Genomic DNA, 24,038 nt, shown 5'->3' with positions numbered 1-24,038 from the left:
TTATTTTTTAGATAGATGTTGCTATAAAATAACTACAATGTATGTTGCCTCTCCCACATTTCTCTCTCTCTCTATAACCAACCAAGCTCATTCTCACACACACAGCCTCTGTATCTCCCTCCCTCCTCTCTCTCTCTCTCTCTCTCTACTCCTCTCTCTCTCTCTCTCTTTCACATGAATGTCACCTCTACTGATGGTGGCTGCTGGAATTCACGCACACATACTCTCACAGCCACTTGCTGACTTTGGATGGGAAGAGGAGAAGGAAAAGGAGGAGGAGGAGGAGGAGGAGGAGGAGGAGGTGGAGGGGGGGACATGTTGAGGACTGTGAGAAAGGACTGTGCCATCAGAAGAGGCAGAAGAGGAGTCAGTGTCTGTCTGTGTCCATGTCTTCGCTCTGTTCCCAGCGTCTTCCTCACAACGACAGCCAACATCCCTCCTGCTGTTCCATCTCTGGATCTAAGTCGGCTGGGTTACCGCCTGGACTCTCTGCTCATTATTCATACATGCCGCCGTGTTTAAATGGGAGGCAAAGTTGGACCTTCATGGACTGCGGGAATGGTGATAAAATGTTTGATTTCTCATGCGCTTTTACGAGCTTCTTAGCATTCAAAATGATTTCACTTTTCTACAGTAAAAGAAGCATTTTTATATGTAAAATCTGAACTTCTCTTCTTTGGTATTGCCTCTTTTGAATAACTTATTTATTTTGCAATATAAGATTGAGAATTTGGCTATTTAGGGTGCATTTTGATGTGGAAAATGAGTGGAGAAGGAGGGTAGCAATACCTTCATCTTCCCCTTTTTTGAACGTCAGTCACTCATTGGTCTTCAAAGTAAAAATGTGACTGTGGCACTTTTTCTGAGTGTGCTCTGTTGGTGTTAGATATTTATTTTTGGTAAAAGGAGTGGAGGCTTTATGTTGGACCGGAGGTGAAGTTTCACCGCTTCCAATTTGTCCCTCTCCAGGGGAACACTCCAACTAAACTCTTCCCCGTTAACCCACTTAGACGCCCAATCTCCCCTGCGGGGATTTTTCTGAAGCACCCATCCTACTCTAGTTTTTTTTGTGAAAGCAATAGCAAAAACCAGCCAAAGGGGGCAGTGAGAAGGAAGGCACCCCCCTCCCTAAGGTGTGAGGGGGGGAGAAGATGGCAGCTCTCGCCAGCACTCTCATTAGACAGAAACGAGCAGTCAAGGACGACCACCCCAACCGACCGGTAGCCAACAAGCGCAGGCCCTGTCCTAAGAGCAACAAGTCCTTGTGCCAGAAACAGATCCTGGTCCTGATCTCCAAAGTGCGACTATGCAGCGGTCGAAAAAATCAAAACGAGAAAAGGCCAGGTAAGTCACTGCTATTTCCATTTTTCTCTACTTTTTCCTCTTTTTTTTTAAGAATCAGAAAATCTGAACCAGAATGTGCCTCCACCATCATGTGCCCAGAACATGTAGTGATTATATGAGTTATAATTATTTTAAACTAAAGGAAGGAAAAAAAACTATTACTTATAGTATTTTAGTATAATTTTGTAAAAACAAAAAAGACATCGGTAGAGACTCAAGGCTGTGATATCCGACATGAAAAAGTATCCCCACAGAAAACTATATTAAGACAAAAAAAAAGACTTGATCATGTGTTAACTCAATAAGGGGTAAAATGTTGCACAATTATTATACAATTATTATTATACAATTAGGCCTACTTATGTTATTTATTTGACTACAATGAGTTTCTCTTCTCAAATTAAATTCCTTCTCAGTCTATTAAAGTTGCCAGGAACAACAATCTATGCTTAGGTCCTCTTCTTTGGTCTTTATGGACATTGATGCCTTTTTCATGCTTTACCACAGAAGCCTCAAACTCAAGGCCCGTGGGCCAGATGTGGGCCTCCAATTGAGTTAGTGTGGCCCTCCAATTGATATCAAGTTATAATGCTTTTTTTTTTTTTGAGAGATTAACAGATTAAGTTTGCATCATAAATGAGTTATTGTGAACTAACAAACACTTTCATTTTTAAACGTTGAATATATATAAATAATATAATATAATATACAATTTTATGCTCATACCGCCTACCCCTACTGAACAGTTGCTTTTTACCCACAAATTTTAACGATAGTACAATTGATTGCCCCCCTCCTGACCAGACTAGATGCTCATCTCATTTGGGGTGCAGTCTGTGTGACAAAAACACTCACTTTGGACGGTCTACTGTTTAAGCTTAACTGCTGTATAAGCCGTTTAAGCTGGTTAAGGGAGGGAAAACAAGGGGCCAAATGAAATTCTGATTAGAAAATGACTGACAGTGACAGTACAAATATAAATCTTGCACCCAGACCTGTAATTTTAAATATGGATAAAAAATATCAGGTCCTCTGATCTATGCATAACTTCCACACCAAGGCTGGGAATATGTGATACACTGTCAGTCTCTTATCAAAACTTCTTGATATGTCATAGCGCTTCTTGTTTTGTTTTGATTTTCTTAATTGTCATCCCTTTTGGTCTGACTGGTAGACCACTTTATTATTCAATACACCGTGAGAAGGGTTTTTCTTGGTAAGCGGTAGCATGCTTTAGTTAAATTATGCATAATACAGAAATGCCACTGCACAAACATGTTTCATACAGAGGCCCGGATACTTTCATGGCTGATGGAGGCAGAAATAGTGAATTTAGAGTGTGGTATTTCCCCTGGAGGTAAAGCCTGCATCTGAGCATTGTGAGTGTGAGAATGATGAGCGACGAGCAGAGCTTTGTGCTGTATGAGGATTCTCATTTCGTTGTGCGTCACTCGGTCTTTTCATACCGTTGTGCTTGGCTTCAAAACACCACTGTAATTCAAGAAATTCGGGAAGAAAAGTTTAGGCAAGGGCCTTGCCTTGGAGGCCACCATCTTGCGCCACCATGTTTCTACAGTAGCCCAAGGGGACATGCATTTTGTGTCTTCAAGGGGAAAGTCTTCCTGCAAATGGAGAAGAGCGGCTGCACCCACAGTGCAGTATTTTTAGATATTCTGTTTGCTGTTTAAGCCAGAAGGTTCTGTCTCATGGACATCATCCTCATCAACAACTCTCACACACATTAGCCCATGGCAGGGTATCATTTTCCAAGAAGTCCTGACTGTATTTTTTTTGTCATTTGGAAATATTAACAATTTGGAACATTCACAATCTGCTTTTGTACTACTGTATTGTCCTATTCCAAATTATGGTATGAAATAGCCAATACCAGGGTATGAGATAGATGTTCTACTGTGAACCTGACAATGCTGCCACCCACAGGCAAGTACAATAATAGACACTACAATAAAAAAAAACTAAATGATTATTTTTCTTTGGTTTTACACTGGGAAGAAAGATAAATCAACCTCAATCAGCTGAAACATTTAAAGTGCAAGTCATAAAAATATCCCCTCTGACTTTGTCACCCCCACAGGAAAATATGTTTCTAACCACCTTTGCAGAATGATTAAAAATGTTGCTAAGTGTTTAAAAATTAGGTTTCAGATCATGTTTAATTCAGCAACATTCTTTGCTCCGAGACGCTGGGGTTGTGTGTCCACTGGAGGAGACAAAGACACACAGATTTCTGCCTCTGTGGGGACCAAATTAGCTGTACTGTTCCTCAGTGATTGTACAGAATATTCATGTAAATACTCTGGTATCAAACCACATGTGGAGAAGTAACATTTTCACCATTTTGGTCACAGTTTAACAACATGTTCTACACAACTGTAGAGCTTCTTTAGCTACAGCGCTGCTCTCCGTCTCCCTCTTTCTCCATCAGTGGTACTGCAGCCTCACAGCAGGGGTCTGCTCTTTCCTCTGTTCTTCTTCTCTACCTTATTTCCTCATCTTCAGGAATTCTAATATATTATTGTATTTTAGTTTTTGTAATACAATCATTTATAGGCGCACAGCCACTTTTTTCTAAGTAATGCTCGTTTGAAGACGAGAATCTGCATTTTCTTCACTCGGGCTAAGTATTTTTCACTATTTTTAAACCAATACATGATGCATATATAGTTTACTTTAAAATGTCTGTGGGTTTGAAAGGGGCTTAGAGATCAGAAAACAATACCTCCACATTTAAGTGCATATTGTAGCATCATATGCATATAAAATGGATGAATATAGTCCATTTTCTATGGTTACACATGTTTCTACTTTGGTATTAGCGTCACACCCGCACAGTGTGCACACATGAGATACATTTACTACTGCCATAAAGCTAAGAGCCTACTCGTTTGGCATAAGTATAGACATACACCCTACAGATTATATATGTGCCAGGCAGAATGTAGAAGACACAGGCAAACCACAGCATCAGCCTGAGTTTGACTTGCCTCTCTGCCCTACACCCATATACACTGCAAAGACCCCAAAAATAGTGAAACTGGTTACTAAGCCAATAAGTACTACATAAGTAAGGAAAGAAGACACACAGAAATGTAATAAATAAAAGAATGAGGCTCTTGTCTGAAAAAGCCACAGCAATAACTACCATTATCCAGTATTTACCAAACCAATTCAACTACATATTTGGAAAAAGTAAAGGTTCAAGTTGCTGGAGATTTGCATTTCACACGTCTGACCTGTCGAGCTAGAACTTGAAATATGTTGCACTTAGAAGAATCTGGCCGTAATTTCTAATAACTGAAAAGGGAACATTCCAAACATACAGTTAAAAAGTACAGTGGACATTTTTGTAGCTTATTATGTTGGACTCTGTTAACTCTCCTTTGTTCAAACAGCCTGGGTTAATACACAACAAATGTTTCTTAACAATCATAAATCAATAGACCACATCCAGCAACATTATCTGATGAAGGGACTGGATTACAGTCATTTAAAGGACTATATTATCTAATCTTTTTTTTTTTTTTTTAAATTAAAGACACAGATAGATATTACCTGGCCAACCTGAGGTGAGGGAGATTTTCTTCTTTCTTCAGTTTCACCACTGTTTGTTCAAGGCACTTGGAAAGTAGAGTAGCACTGTTGCATTGTTCCCTGTCTGAGTTTGTGCCTGTAGCGGCGCAATGCCCCAATAACAGTCAAGGTCAAAGACCGCCTCCTCTCACCTCACATTTGTTTTCATGCACATGGTGCGTGAAGTCCAGAGCAATGACAGCAACATGCAGTTGCTAAAAGAAACAAAAGAAATAAGCTGATGGAATTAAACACAGACATGATACAGAGTGTCTGCAATGAGGGACATTCATGCTGCTGTGAGGAGGACATGTGAAAAATTTGGTGTGCAAAATGAATGATTCTTGGCATTTTCAACCAAAGAGGTGGGCAGTGACGTTACACATCACTCGTCAGGTAAGCCTGCAGAGCTTTCTGAAAGGATGACTCGAGGTCCAACAGTTGGCTTTCGTATATGCTTCACTAGTGTACCAAGAAAACAGAAATCAACACTGCTCTACTGACAAACACAGAGAGTAGAGTGGAGCTGTTCAGCTTAATCAGCATTGTGTGAAATCATGTGACAATGATTTAAATGACATTTGTTACACACCATAGCTTTAACATGCATATGTGCAAGAGACCCATTAAAGAGCTAATGTGGCCAATGGAAAAACTCCCAATTGTCAGTAATCTGCACTGTTGCCCTGTTTTCAGATCAATTCAACTAATTAATGTATAGCGATTAATCAATAATCAGCCTCTCCTTTTAGTTCAAGGTGGAATTTGACCTGATATTGAACTGCCTGACCCTCTTTATCACCTTTTAAAGCTCTCTCTATATTAGAGTAAATTAATCTAAGCACACAACACAGGCTAGAATAGAAAATACACAACAGACCTCTAGACCCAACATTATGATACAAAGAACAAATAAGGCAAGTAGACTTCAAAGTAGTAAAATTATCAAAACACCTGAGAGGGCTCAGTCATTAACTAATGTTTCATATAGTGCTGACCAGTGGTGGATGCTGGTATTTGAAACAGGGGGAGTTAATTTCAAACCCAGTTATTTATACATCAATTCTTACATAAATTGCAAAGGAAATGCATTAATATGTAAAAATTTAAATGAGCAAATAATACACCACGACCAGCTATTTGTCTACAGAATTCCCTCGCAAAATCCACACAGGCCTGAGGCTCCACTGTCAAATGGTTTCTAGAATGATGTCAATCAAAAACTTGTACCACCTTTTCAGACAGCTCCTCCAATCACCATGCAGAAGCCTAGCGTTCGTGTCTGCCCACTGCTCTATTGACTCCCAGAGAAGCTGAGCTTCCGTGGAAGTGACATTTTTGCCGCATTTGTCCAATCACCGCCAAGAAAAGAAAGAAAACACCTATTCCGTGCTATCCCATAGCTGAGCATCAAGTGGTTTTTATGCTGCTACAGGAATACAAAAATTACATTAGACAATCCGTAATTTTGAACGAAATAGTGACATGTTTGACGATATTTCAGAGGAAGCTGAGCTACTCCTGCAATCTTAGAGCAATCGCCACTGGTGCAGACCCAAACACCTTGTAGCATTGAGTGGGCCGTTTGGCTTGGAGGTGCACTGTAGTACGTATGTTGTAGGGGAAATTATCCGTGGGGATGGTTGACAGTTGGAACACAAATGTCAGCCCTGGTTGGCGGGCGGCAGACTGGGTTACAAGGAAAGATCCAGCAGAGGATAGCATTAAGCTGACCCCCAGAGATCAGGGCTGCAAAGTCGCTTACTCAACAACACCTGATCAGACAGTGCAGCGTTAGGTACCTTTTCATCAGTGCTTCACCGACTGTGACAGGGGTCAGAGACAGAGAGAGGTGAGAGAAAGACAGAGGGAGGGTGATTTGGCACAGATAAACACAAGCTTAAAGTGGTGGTTCAGGGTTTTGTTTAGTTTTTTTTAAGTGTGTAGTTGTATGAGGTATTGACACATAGTTAATGCTGACCTCGCCACGTGTGCGCTCCCACACACTGCCCTCACAGCCAGAGACATGGATAGAGCTGAAGTTTTTACAAAAATGAAACTCCATGAATTAAAAATAAAGAATATAAATGTCCATGGGAGCGGTGCTCTATCCACTTCTTATAATACATCCATGATGCTAGCCCTCACTGAAAGCATGGCTCCCAGTGGGCAACAAAAAACAAACTGTATTTAGCCAAATGGCTCACTCAAAAAAATCTATGCCTACTTAAGTCTGTAATATTTTAATCTGAGGCTTGGTAGTCTGGAGCTGTTGTTTTGCCGTTGACTTATTGAGTCTTATTTGAGTTGCTCAGGTAAAACTGAACACAGGATTTGAATCACCAAAACAACAAAATAACACATTGGAACTCACTGATGGAGGCAGAATCAAAAACTCCTGTGTGCCCGATCTCTGGACTTTGGTGTGGAGAGCAAGCAGTTTACAAAGTGACACAAATTTACTTTACACTTGGATAAGGCTGTCCAACAGCGAGATGAAGCAGTGAAAATTAAGATATCACAGACCGGGTGGCTTATGTCTGGCAACCATGTTGTCAGCGAGGGTTAGCGTCCTTGTCTTGGGCTGGTTCCACAGTGTGGATGAGTGTCTGGCACATTACCGCTGCAGTGCACCTCTCTTTTCCTTTAGACACATGATAACTACTGTGAATGTTCACACTGCCCACATGCGAGTGAGCCATGTGGCATGCGTCTTAGAGTGGGCTGCAAAGTTCACAGGCTGACTAAAATTAGTATTAGAGACACCATGGTGTGAACAGACATCTGCAGAAAAAGAGGGTTAGCCCCCAAGGACATTAGGGGATGATGCTCCAGCTTTATCAACCGTGCAATAGTGGGCAGGTGAATTCAAGAGGGTTAGGGAGAGCCTCGAAGATGACTCAAGGTCGGAATGTCCTGCCACAGCCACCACCCAAGAAAACATTGATCGTGTGATGGATGTCAGATGCTTGTTAATCAGATAGCCAATGTTGCAAGTGAAGGAGTACAGACCATTATTTCGTATGGTTTCTGCTCAGTGGGTGCCACACCTTTTGATACCTGATCAAAAGTACACCAGGCGTGTCATGCTGCAGGAGAACTTTTAAAGCAGATTCAGTTGGTTTTCTGGAATGTTTCCTGTCTTATGCTGGGTGTTGGGTGCAGCTCTTCAAGCCAGAGACAAAAAGGCAGTCCACGTAGTGGAAATCAGGGCTGGGGGGGGGGGGTCAACAGAGTCTGACGGCTCTGACAGCATTTCGCATCACGTGCGTCTGCGCAATATCATAGCCCAGAGTTTTCCGAAAATATACTACGTGAACGAGTGAACTGTTGAGGAATATTTAGATTATTTGGCTCGGTGCATGTCCTCGCACAGAGCAAGACTGAACATAGGAGCTCAGCTTTGCGGCCGAGACACAAATAGCCTGGGGGTGCGCCTGCAGTTATAAAATGAATCAGCAATTATTAGACTAAAACATTGAAATATGCCAATTCTGATATGTTCATGTACGTTAGCGTTTTTATAGAATATGCCATGTTTGTAGTCGAGCTGTGATATGCAAACTGTTGCTTGCAAACTTTGCGTGCAACTTTTTTCCTGCCACCTGTTTTTGTAAAATGCTGCCACACTGCCGATGTCTTTGACATGGATGTTAGAGGAGGACTGACTGTAGCCTAACATGAAAAGCTCAAAATTAAATAAAACCACCGGACGTTGAAGAACGTGGACTTCCTTTAATCTGTCTCTTGTGGGTTGGGCTAATCCAAAATAGTGAAAACAAGGGGGGTGTTCTCTGAAGACGCACTGTTACCTGTGAAACAGTGGTGCTCTGTTGAAACACCCCCATCAGAAATTTGACTTTTAGTCACTATCAGGGTGAGAGCTTCTATACCAAGAGCATCCAAATGCTTCAACACCAATCGAAGAAGTATGCAGACCACAGTGGAGACAATGTTGAAATATAAACCTCATTTGGTCAAATTAGACCAATGCATCTTGGTCAGTCTATGAACTTTTCAGCCCACCCTTGTACAGCCAAACTATGTATGGAAAATTATCTTTCTTCATGCTTTCGTTTTAGTGTCAATATCTATCAGACACAGTATTCCACAAACACCAGTTCCTGTTTCGAAGTAATGTGCAGCAACAACCGATGCGCAACATCATACTGAACAGTCCCCGGGATTTGATTGAGTACAGAGTGGTATTAAGAGTATTTAAAAAGTATGTTTTCTCATTTTCAAAGTCAAATAATATAAAATCCATCGCAGAAGCTGCAAATAAGCTCAGTGGCAGGAGGCACACACCTAGTGTGAATGACAGATGTGCACAAGATGCAGCAGATCAGTGCTGCTGCCGTCACACGCTGCACACACATCCTGTGTGAAGCCAGCCTCAGGCTGGTTCTCAGCAACAATAGCATGCTGGAGGCAAGCACAGCAAAGTCAGCACTAACTATGTATCAGTACCCCCAATACAACCACTACACTTCAAAAAACCTTAACTATGACTTTAAGGGGAAAAATAAAGACTGACATCAGTGTGATGTAAGCGAAAACTGAATCTAAAGGTGGCAGCAGTTGGAAGTCATGGGGGTGGACACAAATGAAGAGATAATCAAAAATTCAGAAAGAGGAGAAGGGAATGATACCATTGGAGATTAAAGGAACAATGGGTGGGGGGAAAAAAGGAAGAGTGAATCAGCCTGTCATGGAGGCAGCATGTGGAGAAGAAGATGAGATGTGAAACCATGGGGCTAGATACACTGTATGAGTAAAATGGCTTATTGCAAACAAAGTTCCTCTTGTTTAATAATCTGGCTAGAAATGAGTTCATCTTTCCCTGAAAGCTGATGATGTTTGGCATTATTGATCCATAATTTGTTAACCTTTCAATAAAACATAAAGCAAGTGAGTATTTTGGCACCTTTTACAGCTTCACCGCTTAATCTGTAGCATCACAGGACGCTTTGACCAATCACAGAGCGGTTTGGTGAGTGGGTACTAGAGCTGAAACGATGAATCGATTATTAATCGATTACTAAATTAATCGACAACTATTTTGATCCTCGAGGAATCGGTTTTAAGCTTTTTTCATTATTAAAATGTAAGATTTCCAATTGTTTAAGCTTCTTAAATGTGGGTATTTTCTTAATTTCTTTGCTCTGGATAACAAAGAAATCATTAAAGGTTAATCATTTTGGTTTGTGGACAAAACAAGACATTTGAGAACATCATCATTTCCAGGTTTGACGAACACCGATCACCGATATGGTTTTCTGATATTTTATGGACCAAACGATTAATCGACAGATTAATCGATTATGAAAATAATCGTTAGTTGTAGCTGTAGTGGGTACTTCTCTTAGCCATGTAGCACCTACTCTGCATACCTTAGGTCCCATGCAGCAAAAGTGTGACAACGAAGAAATTGGCAATAGGGTCATATATTGAGTATTTAGTATATACAGCAACAAAAAAAGGGCAAACAAACATACCACAGACTTATTGTAGAGGTGTTGGTTTTATTGACAATGCCGGGATGCTAGGGAGGCTTGTGCTGCTCGAGATGAAGAGAGAAGCTATGGATATCCTATGGTGTTGTTAAAACCGAACAACGCAGCGGTGTTACCAATAAGAATTCCAGCAACACTTTTATATACATACTGTAGATATAGTTGTTGTTGTCGAAGGTTAAAGCCATTTTTTTAGGTATCTGCCATTCCCGAGAGTTATGGTGGGAGCACTGTCTTGCCATTCAGGGCTACAATTGTTTGAGCTAATCTTAGCTGAGCCGCCAGCCTGTAATCTGAACATAAAAGTCATGCCGTCAGTTAACATATCGGTGCTAACCAGAGGAGAGAGGTGACACAGAGTCATACCGCCAATACAGCTGCCGGAGTGGATGTTCCATCTGAGCCGTGTTGCCGGGCAGAACTCACACAATAAGTTCACATGCTGACACACCACACATGACAATTCTTGTGCTGATAAAACTCTATGAATGGATGATGTGAAGGTAGATTGCTCTGCATAGCCTATTCATACAGCTGCCTTGAATTAGCAACCTATCAGCCAATCAGAAAATAGTATTTCTTGTTGCCGGGCAAGTACACTGGTTGGAGAATGGATGCGCTGCGTTCTGATACGCACAGCTCCGCCAACTAATTTAATTGACTGCACTGTGTGGATCCCTGATTCTAGCTGTTTAACTAAAGCTTAACTTAACAACACTTTTAGCTCAAAGAGACACGGGAACTGCTGTTTGTTATTGCTTGGTTTAAGGACATCTAGAGAGGTAATGATGAGAAGAGAAGGGGGAACAAATGGGGGAAAAAAATCACTACAAGAGAGGAAGGAACTTCTAATCGAAAAGCGGCCGTATCAGTTTGAAAACTAAATTTAGAAAACTAATTCTGCCATTGTCGCTGTCAGTCTGTTAGCGTAACTGTTAGCAAAGATGTCGGACACTGTGTTTACATTCTGGACTGGCGTTGTAGTTTCAAGCCTCGCAGCCTGAAATGCCTTTCATCTCCAAAACACTGGAAAAAAAAAACAGTTGCCACTCAACTCCACTCCCACCTAACCCAAAACAGCCTCAATGACCAATTCCGCCCCCGCCATGTTACTGAAATTGCTCTTGTAAAAATCACCAACAACCTCCTCATGGCAGCCGAATCTGGATTATTCACCATTCTCATCCTCCTTCATCTGAGTGCGGCCTTTGACACAATTTCTCTCTCCATTCTCCTCAAGAGATTTTCTTCCATTGGCATCGCTCACACCCCCCCCCAGCCGCACCCCCCCGGACTGATTTCACTCCCACCACTCAGTTCATTCAGCTCAAATCGTTCAGATCCCGGCCCTCCTCTGTCACCACAGGTCTGCCCCAGGGGTCAGTCCGGGGACCCCTTCTCTTTATCACCTACCTCCTTCCCCTTGGCAATATTCTCCACAAATGTAATATTCACTTCCACTGCTTCGCGGATGACACCATGCTCTATTTACCCAGCAAACCAAACCCCACCCCTCTCCTCTCCCTCAGCAACTGCTTATCTGAAATAAAATCCTGGTTCACCTCTAATCTCCTCAAATTAAACAGTGATGAAACGGAAATCCTCATTATTGGCACTAAATCCACATTATCCAAAGTTGAACGTTTTTCACCTCACCATTGACAGTTCCTCCGTTTCCCCCTCCACTCAGGTTAAGCTGACACCATCATTCCAATCCAACATCAATAGTTACCTGGTCTGCATATTCCATCAACATTAATTGTCTCCGCCCCCCCCATTACAACTTCAATCCTTCTTCACAGCCACGTCACCTTCCGCCTTGATCACTCTCCTCTCCGGTCTCCCTCACAAATCCCTCCACAAACTTCAACTGGTCCAGAATTCAGCTGCCCACAACCCCTCCATTTCACCCCCATCCTCCAACATCTCCACTGGCTGGTTAATTTCAGACTTGAATACAAAATCTCTCTGTATGCTTTCGAGGCCACCCACAACCCCGCCCCTCCTTATCTCTCTGACCTCCTCCACATCGCCACCTCTTCCTCCTCCATCCACCTCACTGTGCCCTCCGCCCGCCTCACCATGGGGATGCACAGCTTTCAGTCGCTCTGCTCCCCATCTCTGGAATTCACTCCCACCAGACATCTACAACTCTGACTCTCAAATCACGTGTTCAAAAGAGCTTAAATTTCACTCTATCTGTTTACGGTGTCGTCCTGTTTGTTTGTTTTTTATTATTGTCTCTGTAAAGTGTCCTTGAGCGTTTGAAAGGCACTTCTAAATAAAATGCATTTCTATTATTATTATTACTATCCCTTATGAAAGCACACCTCTCCACCTGAAGGAATGTGCTACTACTGTACATGCACATGCGATATCATATTATTGATGCAGCCATGTCACATCACTCTGAATACCTTGTGCTGAACATGTCGTTTAGTGCCGCCGATATGTTCCTGTCATAATGCTAATGAGGCACATATGTGAAAGCTGAATGTGTGTCAGGGAGCCGGTGCAGTTCCTATTTGCCTCGTGCTCGACGTGCTCCCGTCAGCGACATTAATATGCAGCAATAACTCGCTCTCACTTATGTGAACCGCTGCCAACGTCACAAGAAATGATTTATGAGTCCTTGAATATAAATAAAGAAGCCGTTGTTGGTGCTGCAGGTGAAATGATGCACCCTCATCCTCTCACGACGGCATGATATTAAAGGCAAATATTGTGATTTCAAAATAACTTCAAAAATATCTGTATGAAACAATGAAAAACTAGAAACAAGCTGAAGTAATCAGTAACAAAAAATATAAAATAACACCAAAACATAATAAAAGATTTAAACTAAACTAAAGCAACAACCATGATATTTCAGGCAGATATTGATATTGAGATATTGAAAAACAAGAAAATGTGTTGTTTTTTTTGTTGTTTTAAACTTATGGTGAACATATGGATCTTTTATTATCTTGTATTAATCATTTATTTCCTCATCACTATCTTATGATTAAACAACAAATATACCTTGAGCATCAGGGAGGAAGCATATTTCTCCAACAAGCAGCAAAACATCCTATGACAGAGATGCTGGCTAATACAGAGGGACATTTCAGGACACAGGGACTCAACAGGGATGTGTGTGGATACAGGCCAGGGTGTAACAGTGGGATTTTCCCTTTAGCGACTTCCCATATCAAGACCTGCACCTTACCTGGCAAGTCATGGTTCAACTAATGGCACACGTTAACATAAAGAAGCCAGTGTACCTTGTAATACTAACAATAACCCAAATTTCACATTCTCACAGATTTTACAACTGCATATAAACAATTTATAATGTGAGGAATGCAATTATTCATGTATAATGTAATATCTTGTGTGCACACAATCCATTTCTTGTGAGCAAAAGTTAAAAAAAATAATCTCTTTTGGGGACTTCAGGGGCTCCGTATAGGGAAGGAACTGTGTGAACTTATTAAGCCCTATACCCTTACATTACGTCTCTATATTCTAATGTAATGCAATAGTTAAGTGTTGCTTTCTACATGTACATATTGTTATATAACACAAACTACTCTCTGACATAGGATACATCATGAATTGGTGACTATCAAATTTCTAAGTAGCAGTCAGTTTTTGTTTTAAAATGTCTAATTGTCCAGTCGTAATTCCGTCTCCCTCCCTCCTCACTCTTGTCACACTCTTTCACTCTATCGCTCCTTTTCCCCCCCACCGTCAGTCTTTGTCTCCGTGTTAACCAACCACTTTTATGGCTTCATCCTTCACTCTTTTCCGTCTCTCTCTCTCTCCCCCCCCCCACCATCTTCCCAGAAGATTGATAATTACTAGCAGCACTGTAGAGCTCATGGCCCACTTTAGGAAAGGGAAGAAAAAAGAAAAAGAAATCATGTTCTCCTTTTATTAGAAGCACAGTGTAACAACACACAAGAGACACAATCCCACTTTCTTGCACATGCGAGTGCATACATGCATATACATATATATATATATGTATATATATATATATATATACACACGTGTGTGTGTGTGCGTGAAAGAGTATGATGAAATCAGAAGGAGGGAGGGCGGATGTCAGGGAGTCCTGAAAATACAAGCCAAGGAAAACCCCTGTTGTTCGGTTTGGTCAGAGCAGAGGAAGAAATGCCCTTGGCTGCTCAGTCAAGCAGGCCCCAAGTAATTACCTCCACCCTTATCAGAAGGACCACTGCTGGAGGGAGATCAGCGAGCAACATACTGCACTCACATCAAGCCAGATAAATACATTAGTGTAATGATAACCAGCACCTATGCACCATACATTGCGCCGATTAGCGATAAACCCCAACCACTGCTTATTCTTCAGAGCAATTACACTGCAGCGAAGGCTTTAAATGTCCTTGATTGCAGCCATGATGCATGAAGTGATTACCTTGGGTTCTTATGTGCACTGACCTCATTTGCACAGACACATACATAATTGCTGTGTGAATGCTTTCACTGTAGCACTCGGCTCCGGTCTCCCCGTGGTATTTTCAAAATGATTATCAGCACCAAATGTAAATTGATGAGGGGCATACCTGTGTGTACTGTGCCGCCGTTACTGCCGAGATTACAGACAGACTCGATTTAATACACAAAATGCTCTTGTGAATATGATGTTTTTACAATGTTGGAAAAATTTGACAGGCAAAAAGAAAACATCTCAATTCCTGTTCATCAAACATTGGCAAGGAATCTTTAAGGACACCTCCCTATGTTTACATGGACAAGTAATTTAAATAAAAGCTTGATCGGAACGAAAATAAATGTCATGTAAACATGTCAATTTGAAAGCTCAGTCTGAAACACAGTCAATCCGATCATGACTTCCTGGTTTGGTGCCATCACATGTCTAATCCACGTAAAAGTGACATATTTTCGATTTGTTAGTGTTTTATTTCCATTCCAAAAAAAGAAGAATGAGCAGACACAAAAGTCACAGATGTGGAAGAGGAGTCAAATGAGGCTTCTTCTGCATGTGTATCGATACCACAATTAGATCATTTCATTTTCCAGCCAACTAAACAATCAAATTGCCAATTGTGGTTGCAGAAAGTTACAATTTTGTAACTTGGCTGTTTGATATTCTTTGTTAAATTTACCTGTGGGAGACAAACATACTAAACTGACGCAGCTCCTGGGTTTCCATGAGCTAAAAAAGCAGATTTTCTCTATGGACATTTAAATGGAGACTTAAATTTTTTTTTTTTGGACTATCCTCCAACTATTGGCCATATGCAGACGCATATATAAGTTGTTTTTTTTAAATAGATATGATTTTAAAATAGGTGCCCCAAGCAGTAGTATAAATAACAGCAATAGCTTCCATGAGGTTTCCACCAGCAGTTTGCTTAGTGGTGAAAGCATTGTACTTTGTGTGATTGACACAGGTTTGAGTCCTAACCATAACCTCACTAACTTACTAGCGCAACAGCTCCATAGTGCTAGTAAAACCAGACGGCTGCATAAAATTAGACTATGGCTGAAAACACCAAGAAACACCCATGAGAAGTTTCACAGGTGGATTCCACAGTTAAAAATAAACCTTCAACTTGGCTTCAGAGTACGCAAAATGCGTACTCTGAAGTCCATGATAAGAAATAGAGAGCGAAGCAAATCGAGCACTCCCTGAACAAGTGCCTGACCAACGGCCTGTGTTACAGCTGCTGCTGTTCCTGCACTGTGCAGCTCCAAAATTCTTGGATATAGTCTGTGTGAGTAACGCTCAAAAGCCAGACATGCCAGATATGCAATACAGAAGTTATCAAAGTATCATGGAAACACAAATCTAATATCTAGCTCTGTGTGCATAAGAGAGACAGATTGAGGAGGGACAGGGGAGAGAAAAGTAGGTCATGTAGAGACTGGCAGTGTTTTGATAATTGCTCAGAAATCCACAGGGGGTGACAGATGTTCCACACTGGAGCTTGAAACAGGTGTAGATTTTATTAGGTGAGCCTGATGTCAAAGGCTATAATCAGTTCTTCCTTGTATCCCTGGTGGCAGCCATATTTTCAGTGAGCATAAGTGTCTGTGTCTCAGGATGATTGTCATCTCTGACTATGTGTCAGTTGCTCATATAACCACACTTCAAAAAACCTGAACTACCACTTTCGGGCTTTTTACAGTAATGTGTGGGGAGGGCACTTGGAAATGACCCGCTGATGAGTCAACATCAGGTTTGCCGATGTCGATAAACAGACAGGGAGCTTTCTTTGACACTCCACTGACCTGGAACAGGGACTGTTTTCTGTCACTGAAGCCCACTCATGTCCCCATAATGGCACATCTCTCCACCACAGGAAATAGCCGGGACAAGTCAAGGCTGCATGCTGTGTGTTTGTGGCTGATTTATCGAAAGCTTTACCAGGCAGGTGCCAGTGTGCTCCCTCAGAAGAATAACGCGCAGTTTCCCTTTAACTATACAGGGCAAAGATTCATCTAGACGATAAGACACAAATGGTGGGATCAATCTTGATTCTAGACAGTCTCCAAATGCTGAGAGGGAAGAGAGATGTCGTCTGTGCCTGATACAAATCATTACGTGACTTGTATGTTAATAGGCAACAATGTTTATTTAGCATTTCACTGTTGTCTAGATCCATGGTTATACTGCAGGACATGTACTGTACCACCAGTGCTACACAAGCTTCCTCTGGTGTTCGAACCGGTTTTCTACTCTATATACCATGGTATGTGATTGGAGTGGAGTACAAGAAAAACAAATAAAGAGTCACATTATCTCTCTCCATTTAATCTAATTTTGCAATCCCAGTGTCTGAAGTATATGTGAGGAAGATTAGGATGATAAGAGACCAAATGATCTTATTGTAAATAAGCTGCCTCTTCTGAAAAAGTCCATAGCTGACTTTGCTTGGCCTATACTGTATAGATTGGCGATAATGGTGTTTAAGAGCTCGATATTTTCTCAGGTGGAAAAAGTTTGAGAACCACTGGTTTAGATTTACCTCAACTAATCACTTTTTTTTAATATAGGTATTCATTTAGGTTATGTGTTTGGCTGGGGACCGAACTACTACAGCATCCAAGAGAATGATCCTTACTGATCAGGACGCAGGCACCTACTGTATCTGCTAGAGTTGTTCCGATTCCGATACCAGTATCGGAAAAGCCTCCGATATTGCCGAAAATGCTGGTATCGGTATCGGCGACTACTGGAGGCACCGATCCAATACCACAATACTACACTATTTAAAGATTTAAATGCCTTTTTATTTTAGTACATAATGGCTGCATTTTAATTTGTTTTTTATAATTATTCCTATATGTATTTAAGTTGCTGTTGCACTACTGTTTTTTTATACTGTTCTATTTAAAAAAAAAATATTAAAAAAATGACTTCCATTTGCTGTATTCATTCATGTTTTACAAAGGGTTTAACCTGAGCAAGGCCTTACCACAATGATAATCATATCACAGTATCACACGCAGGCATAGTGTGAATTTTTTTTTAGCACACTGGTATCGGTATCTGTACTCGGTATCGGCCGATACCAACAGCATGAGTATCGGAATCGGTACTGGGAGGGAAAAAATGGTATCGGAACATCTCTAGTATCTGCCCTCACTCACTCATATTGTACTGCTTTATCCTACACATGACATAGGGCAAAAGCAGGGTCGAGTGTTCACTTTGCCTAATCCCCAAATCTGAATTTTATTTTTTTGGACTGTGGGAGGAAACGGGAAGAACATGCAAAACTCCGACCGGGTCACGAACCCGTTTAAGTTTTCCAACAGTTTTCTTGGCGATGCTTAGGCTAGAGTGTTTAGCATGCATGCATCCTTCTTCTTCTCTATATACATTTGAGTTAGATCACCCAGTATGCACAGCGTGGGCAAAGTCGGTACGGTGAATCCGAGACATGCCGAAAGGTCCTCGCATACATCGTCTACTCAAATTGCAGCTGCAAGCGGTTCAATAAATATGGCAAACAGTGAAGGAGAGAGTGGACAAACTTGTCTTGTGTCCGACCGGAAGGTGACGCTTGGAGAGGTTTGATCATTCGTCCTGACAACATGTTGATTTAGATTGCACTGTACATAATGTACAGTAGAATGAGTGTACAGTCGGATAGCAGATTGAAATTACTAACAAAAACTGTAATAGGGAGTCTTGATTTACAAAGAAATGTTTTCCAACCTCTAACAAATACAAAGGACAAATCTGACCTTGGCAGATGTACACTCGGTTTTATTAAATATTTGATGAAGAATGTGATTCATTTGTTTAAAGCCTGATGTATGAATCCGTATTCCAACAAAATTACCAAAAAGGGCAGAATAAATTGTGTGTGTGTGTGTGTGTGTACACATATTATGCACACTGTTAAAACAGTGAGAGGGGAGCAGTTGACAGAACACACAGGGGGCTGAATTGCATTGCTGCTATTTGATGACACTGTGTTGAGTCAGTGTTATTATTACGCACAGTTTCGTTCATTTGTATGTTATTAAGTGCTTTGATGCACCACTGAATTATTGGAAGCGAAAGAAAGAGGAGGCTCAGCAGATGCCAAAATACGATGAATCCCATAGAAGTAATATATATGCTCCACCTATATATACTCCAGTTTTTCCACAAACTCTGGTACGGGTAAAGTGGACCAAACAGCTCTGGTGTGAAAGTGCCCTAAAACATTTTGTTGCAACATGTACACCCTCTGCACGTGTGCAGATGTACACCCCCATTTCCCTAGAGGAGATTCCCATAGATACCATGGATAGATAGTGAATTGTGTTAGTTTGTTAAGTAAGTAGGTATTCAGGTTTCTCTTGAAAATGAGACCCTGTGTCTCAATGGGATTACCTGTACAAATTAAGTTTTAATAAAGTAAGTAAACTAACTTAAACATTACAGAGCGCTGACTCACTTTGGTTTACTTGATGAAGCCTTGATGTTCTTTTTTTTTGGACAGGTAATTATATTATTATTTTTACTACTATGCTACTGGTTTTAAAATATGCTACTGGTTTTAAAATATATATATGTGTATTATATTGTTGTATATATAAACTGACACAAAACATTCACAATTATTTAACGTGTAACAATCTTGTTCTCTTTATCCGTCAAAATAAAAACAAAACACACATATATATACACAGCCATTGTCCGCCTGAAAATGGGGTTCTCCCTGGTGCCGTTCACTTACAGTGGGAAAGGCAAGCGGAGTATCCAGCGAACCAAAGAGAGGGAGTGATTGAAATGATTTACGCACATATATGTGATCTGGAAACATTTCAATCCTTGCCTGGTGTGTGTGTAACCACAGTAGCGTCTTTTCCAGTGCAGCTGTGTTTGTCTCATGTACAGAGCAACATGCTGGACAGCTCACCGCTTCGGGCGATCAGCTGTCACGCAGTGAGCGTGACGTTGTCTCAGCTGTTCAAAAACAGTATATCCAGGGGAAATCTTAGATCAAATTTTGGGCAACACACACACACACACGCTGTATGCTTGAGATGCAAGGGTTTTAGATACAGTGTCGTTTCATTTGCTTGCTTGCAGTAAAATGTTTTACATACAGTCAAAACAAGATATCTTAGGTCAAATAAGGGGCAACACACACACACACACACACACACACACACACACACGAACATTCACGTGCATGTGCAAAGGTGGGGTATATACACTACTCATAGACCTGCCTGTCTGAAGCAACTTCAATATTGATTTATTATTAAATCAGTCCGTTAGATGCTATCATACATTTGATCCATTTATTTTTTCGTTGAGCTTCTTATTTTCCACCATTTTCCTGCATTTCATGGACAAAACAATGGATTGATTGATCAAAAAAGCAATTGACAAGCAAACCACTTGTCACAATTTTGTCCAAAACCCAAAGATAATTTAGTTTAGATGAATAAATCATCAACTGCAAAAAACAAACAAAATGTCTACATGCACTCTTCAAAACATGCAACAACAATTATTCGTCAATTACTTAAAATTCATTGCAGCTTCTTATGTTTAGGGCTGAACAATTTTGAATAAATACCTAATTGCGATTATTTAGATAGGAAATGCGATTGCGATATGATTCGCGATATCAGAGGTAATGGTCATTTTTACATCATAATATTCATTTTCATTCAAAAAAACATTTAAAAGGATTAATATGGCATTTGGGAAATATTTTCTGCATTTCATGGACAAAACTGCCATCTGATTGGTCTAATCCAATCCACTTTATTTATAGAGCACATTTGAAAAACACCACAGTTGCCCAAAGAGCTGCACATAAACATTAAAGCTAAGTAAATGAATAAGTGCTCGAGTGCATATTAAAGAACCACGATTAGTTTACACGGCTGTGAGTGAGTAAAAACTACACTTTCCTGCCTCAGTCCTGTGTGGATTTTGCGAGGGAAGTCTGTAGCCATGTAGTTGCTTATGTGTTATTTCCATTTGTAATGTAAATAAACACTATTATAGCATTTAGGTTCTACATAACTGTGTTTTCTCTAGTTCCAGTTGCTCATTTGCAGAACGTATGTAAGAATGTATGATTTATGTGCAAATAACAGGGCCTGAAATGACCTCCCCCTGTCTCAAAGACCAGCAACCGCCACTGGTGTGACACTTTGGAAATATGAGCGTGTGCCTAATGATCTCAAATATGCAATATTTGCATGGTAATAAGTTGGCAAAAGTCCACAGTGGCCTTTTTCATGTTTTATTTTATCATCTATGAATCTGTAATGCAGTTGCAGTAAAACCCAGACTGTTATTGTTGTCGCTGGGAGCACACTTTGATTATACTGGATCAAAATTTATCGTGCGTCGGTGTACGGATGATGAGGGCTTTTGAAGTCAACGCCAGCACTGCTGAATGAAACATTAGTTTTAGTGTCACTGACACAGAGCATGGGAGTTTTGATTGCAGCCATATTGGAAAAAAAGCTGTCTATTATGTGTTTTTCTCCTGCACGTACAGCCGTCACTCTTAATGACAAGAGAGCGTCTTCTCTTTCACCGTTTCCTTGCTGTCCCTCTCTATCTCTCTCTCTCTCTATTTTGCATCAGTGGGGATAAGTAATGAACACCCTCCGTGTTCTGATTGGATGATGTATGATGTTATTAGGGGGGATGAAAGCGCGCATAACTCCAAAGATATGAAATGAGAGAGGAGAGAAACGACGAAGAAGTTGCAAGAGACACTGAAATGTTTTGACAAGCAGATTTGAAAGAGAGAGAGAGAGAGAGATAGTGAAAGGACAAAGCAGTGGTGCAGAATTCAACATGTAACAATGGGATTAGGTCACACTCATGTTTCTCAACCCTGGCACAATCCCACTAGGAAATAGATGCCTTGTTCCTGCATCCTCCGTCCTTCTCTTGCTCCCTGTGCTACGGTCTGAAAAAGACATGTGCATGTCCTATAGGTCCCTCCCTGGAGACTATGGGTGGAGTTTACCCAGATGCCCCACCGCAGTACTCTTGAGGCTTTTTTATTAACAGCTCCTTCATCTATGTTTTATCTCCCATTTTAATGCTGCATCGAAGGACACTGGTCACTTTACCGGGCTTGACCGGCACTAAGTGGAGCACCGGTGGTGCCGGAGAGCTGCTGCTGCTGCAATGATTCTGTCTATTTCTTAAATGAACACAAAGTAGGCTGCATCTTTTATTTAGCCAGAGACACTTTCTCCCTCACTTCATCCACTGATGCCCTCTAAAGATCGCACTTAAAAATATACCTGGTCGCAAGACTGTGGATAGATTGCTGAAGTTACGCATGCATTTTACTCATCAGTTAGTTGAATTAATAACCAAGCATTTCCATATAGATTCTACATTAAACAGTACCAGTGTGGGTTGAATTAGTTCAAAAAACGTCACTTGGGCAAGTCACTTCTTGTCTAAAAACTGACAATTGTTATGCTGAATATTTTATATTTTCATCCCCTACAACTGACAAGAGTGATGAATCACTTTCCAATGTTACCAATGCAATGGTGACATGGTGTTCCATTGTTGTTGTTCTTGTTGTTGTTGTTGTTGTGTGCTCAGGGAGAACAGACTTGTACCAGATCTCCATTTGAATGGTTTTCTGTTCAAGCTTAAACACAGAAACATTATGGGACTGAGTATTTTATGACAGGATAAGGGTTTTCTCTTGTGTTACTGATTGTTCTGTCAAGTGTGTCCGTGAGCAGCCAATTTGAACCCAATCAATCTTTTCATTTGTTACAAGTTTATGCTTTTTACTTATATATAGACTGAAGTTGAAAGAGCACAACCTTACACTCTTTTCCAGTCAGTGGCCGAATATCTGTCGAGTATTCTCGCTTGGGACCTCACCAGAGCAGGTACTGAAAAAGGTGCCGTGTCAAGCAGTGCTACGACTGTATAGGGGAAAAGCACCATATGATTGGACATGAACCTTACACTAGACTCTTTAAAGTCCTCATAAATGAATGAATGAAGGCTCATGAAAATAATGACATGCCATCTCATGTGCCATCTTAAAAATGTGTTCACTGTCTAATCTGCCTTTAGACAAGGGAAACAGAAGACCGAAGACGTATGTCATTTTGGAAAGCGCTCCATGTCCCACACCAAAGTCCATAGAGAAAATGTGTGTTTTGCCTGCTGCTGCCTCATAGGTAAACCTGATATAAGGATTCCAAACACTAAATTCACAAATGGATCAACAACTCCTATGTGACGTGATGAAAACTTTTTTTATCAATGGAGCTTTGTGTGGGAAAGTCAGTTTCTAATCAGAAAAGACAGCATGATAAAGCAGCATTAACAAAAGTTGGCATAGATATTTTTTTTTTTTGTGAGCTTATTGTTGAGTGGTTACAACTTGTTTTTTTGTCGTGTCCCTGCTGGCAGCCATGTGTTCACTGATAGCGTGCCTGACTCAGGCGTGTGGTTCCTGGCACAGGAGCTGTTGCTTAGTGGTAGGATCAGCTTGCTAACACAGTCATATTAATAAAGCTAACATGCTGACCTTTGTACGACAGTAGGCCTATTTCCATCAAATTCAATATCGTCAGGGCTGAAAAAATAACAACATGGAAAAACGATAAACTTTTTCAGGTTAAATCAGCAGCAAGCGGAGATTCTGCTTTTGACATCTAACCACAGCACCTATAACACATGTTTTTCTGTGCTTTCTTACAGATCCACAGCTGAAAGGCATTGTTACCCGGCTATACAGCCAACATGGATACTACCTGCAAATGCAGCCTGACGGCACCATAGACAGCACGGGGGATGAAAGCAGCTCATTTTGTGAGTGTTTATTTCTACAGCCTACAGTCTCTGCTTCTGTTTCTTGGCAATTTTAATCGTCACTAGCGCCACTGAGAGCAAATGAGTAGAAGTCTGGACCTTTTTCATATTCATGTTCACATCCAACACAGTCCGTATTTTAAAACCGCACACAATGATTCCACTTGGGACTCATCCGTCATTGACAAGAAAACAAATTGGCTGCCTGTGCAGCCTTAATTTGAAGTTGGTCTAAAGAGCGAGATACAGTGAAAGTTTACTGTGACCTTTAGCAG

At 40.9% G+C, this 24,038-nt stretch overlaps 1 protein-coding gene across 1 annotated transcript in view; it reads left to right on the top strand.

The window, feature by feature from the left end:
- The first annotated feature begins 328 nt into the window (after window positions 1-328).
- fgf11b (fibroblast growth factor 11b) overlaps window positions 329-24,038 on the top strand; it is a 41,428-nt gene continuing 17,718 nt past the window's right edge. Inside the window, exons 1-2 of the mRNA XM_058628415.1 lie at window positions 329-1,344; window positions 23,653-23,763. Of these exons, the coding sequence (XP_058484398.1) occupies window positions 1,152-1,344; window positions 23,653-23,763 (304 nt within the window). The 5' untranslated portion in view covers window positions 329-1,151. The remainder of the gene's footprint in view (window positions 1,345-23,652; window positions 23,764-24,038) is intronic.

The sequence above is a fragment of the Solea solea genome, chromosome 4 (genome assembly GCF_958295425.1).
Source record: "Solea solea chromosome 4, fSolSol10.1, whole genome shotgun sequence".
NCBI classification, from domain to species: domain Eukaryota; kingdom Metazoa; phylum Chordata; class Actinopteri; order Pleuronectiformes; family Soleidae; genus Solea; species Solea solea.
This window is presented reverse-complemented; position numbering and strand designations above follow the sequence as displayed.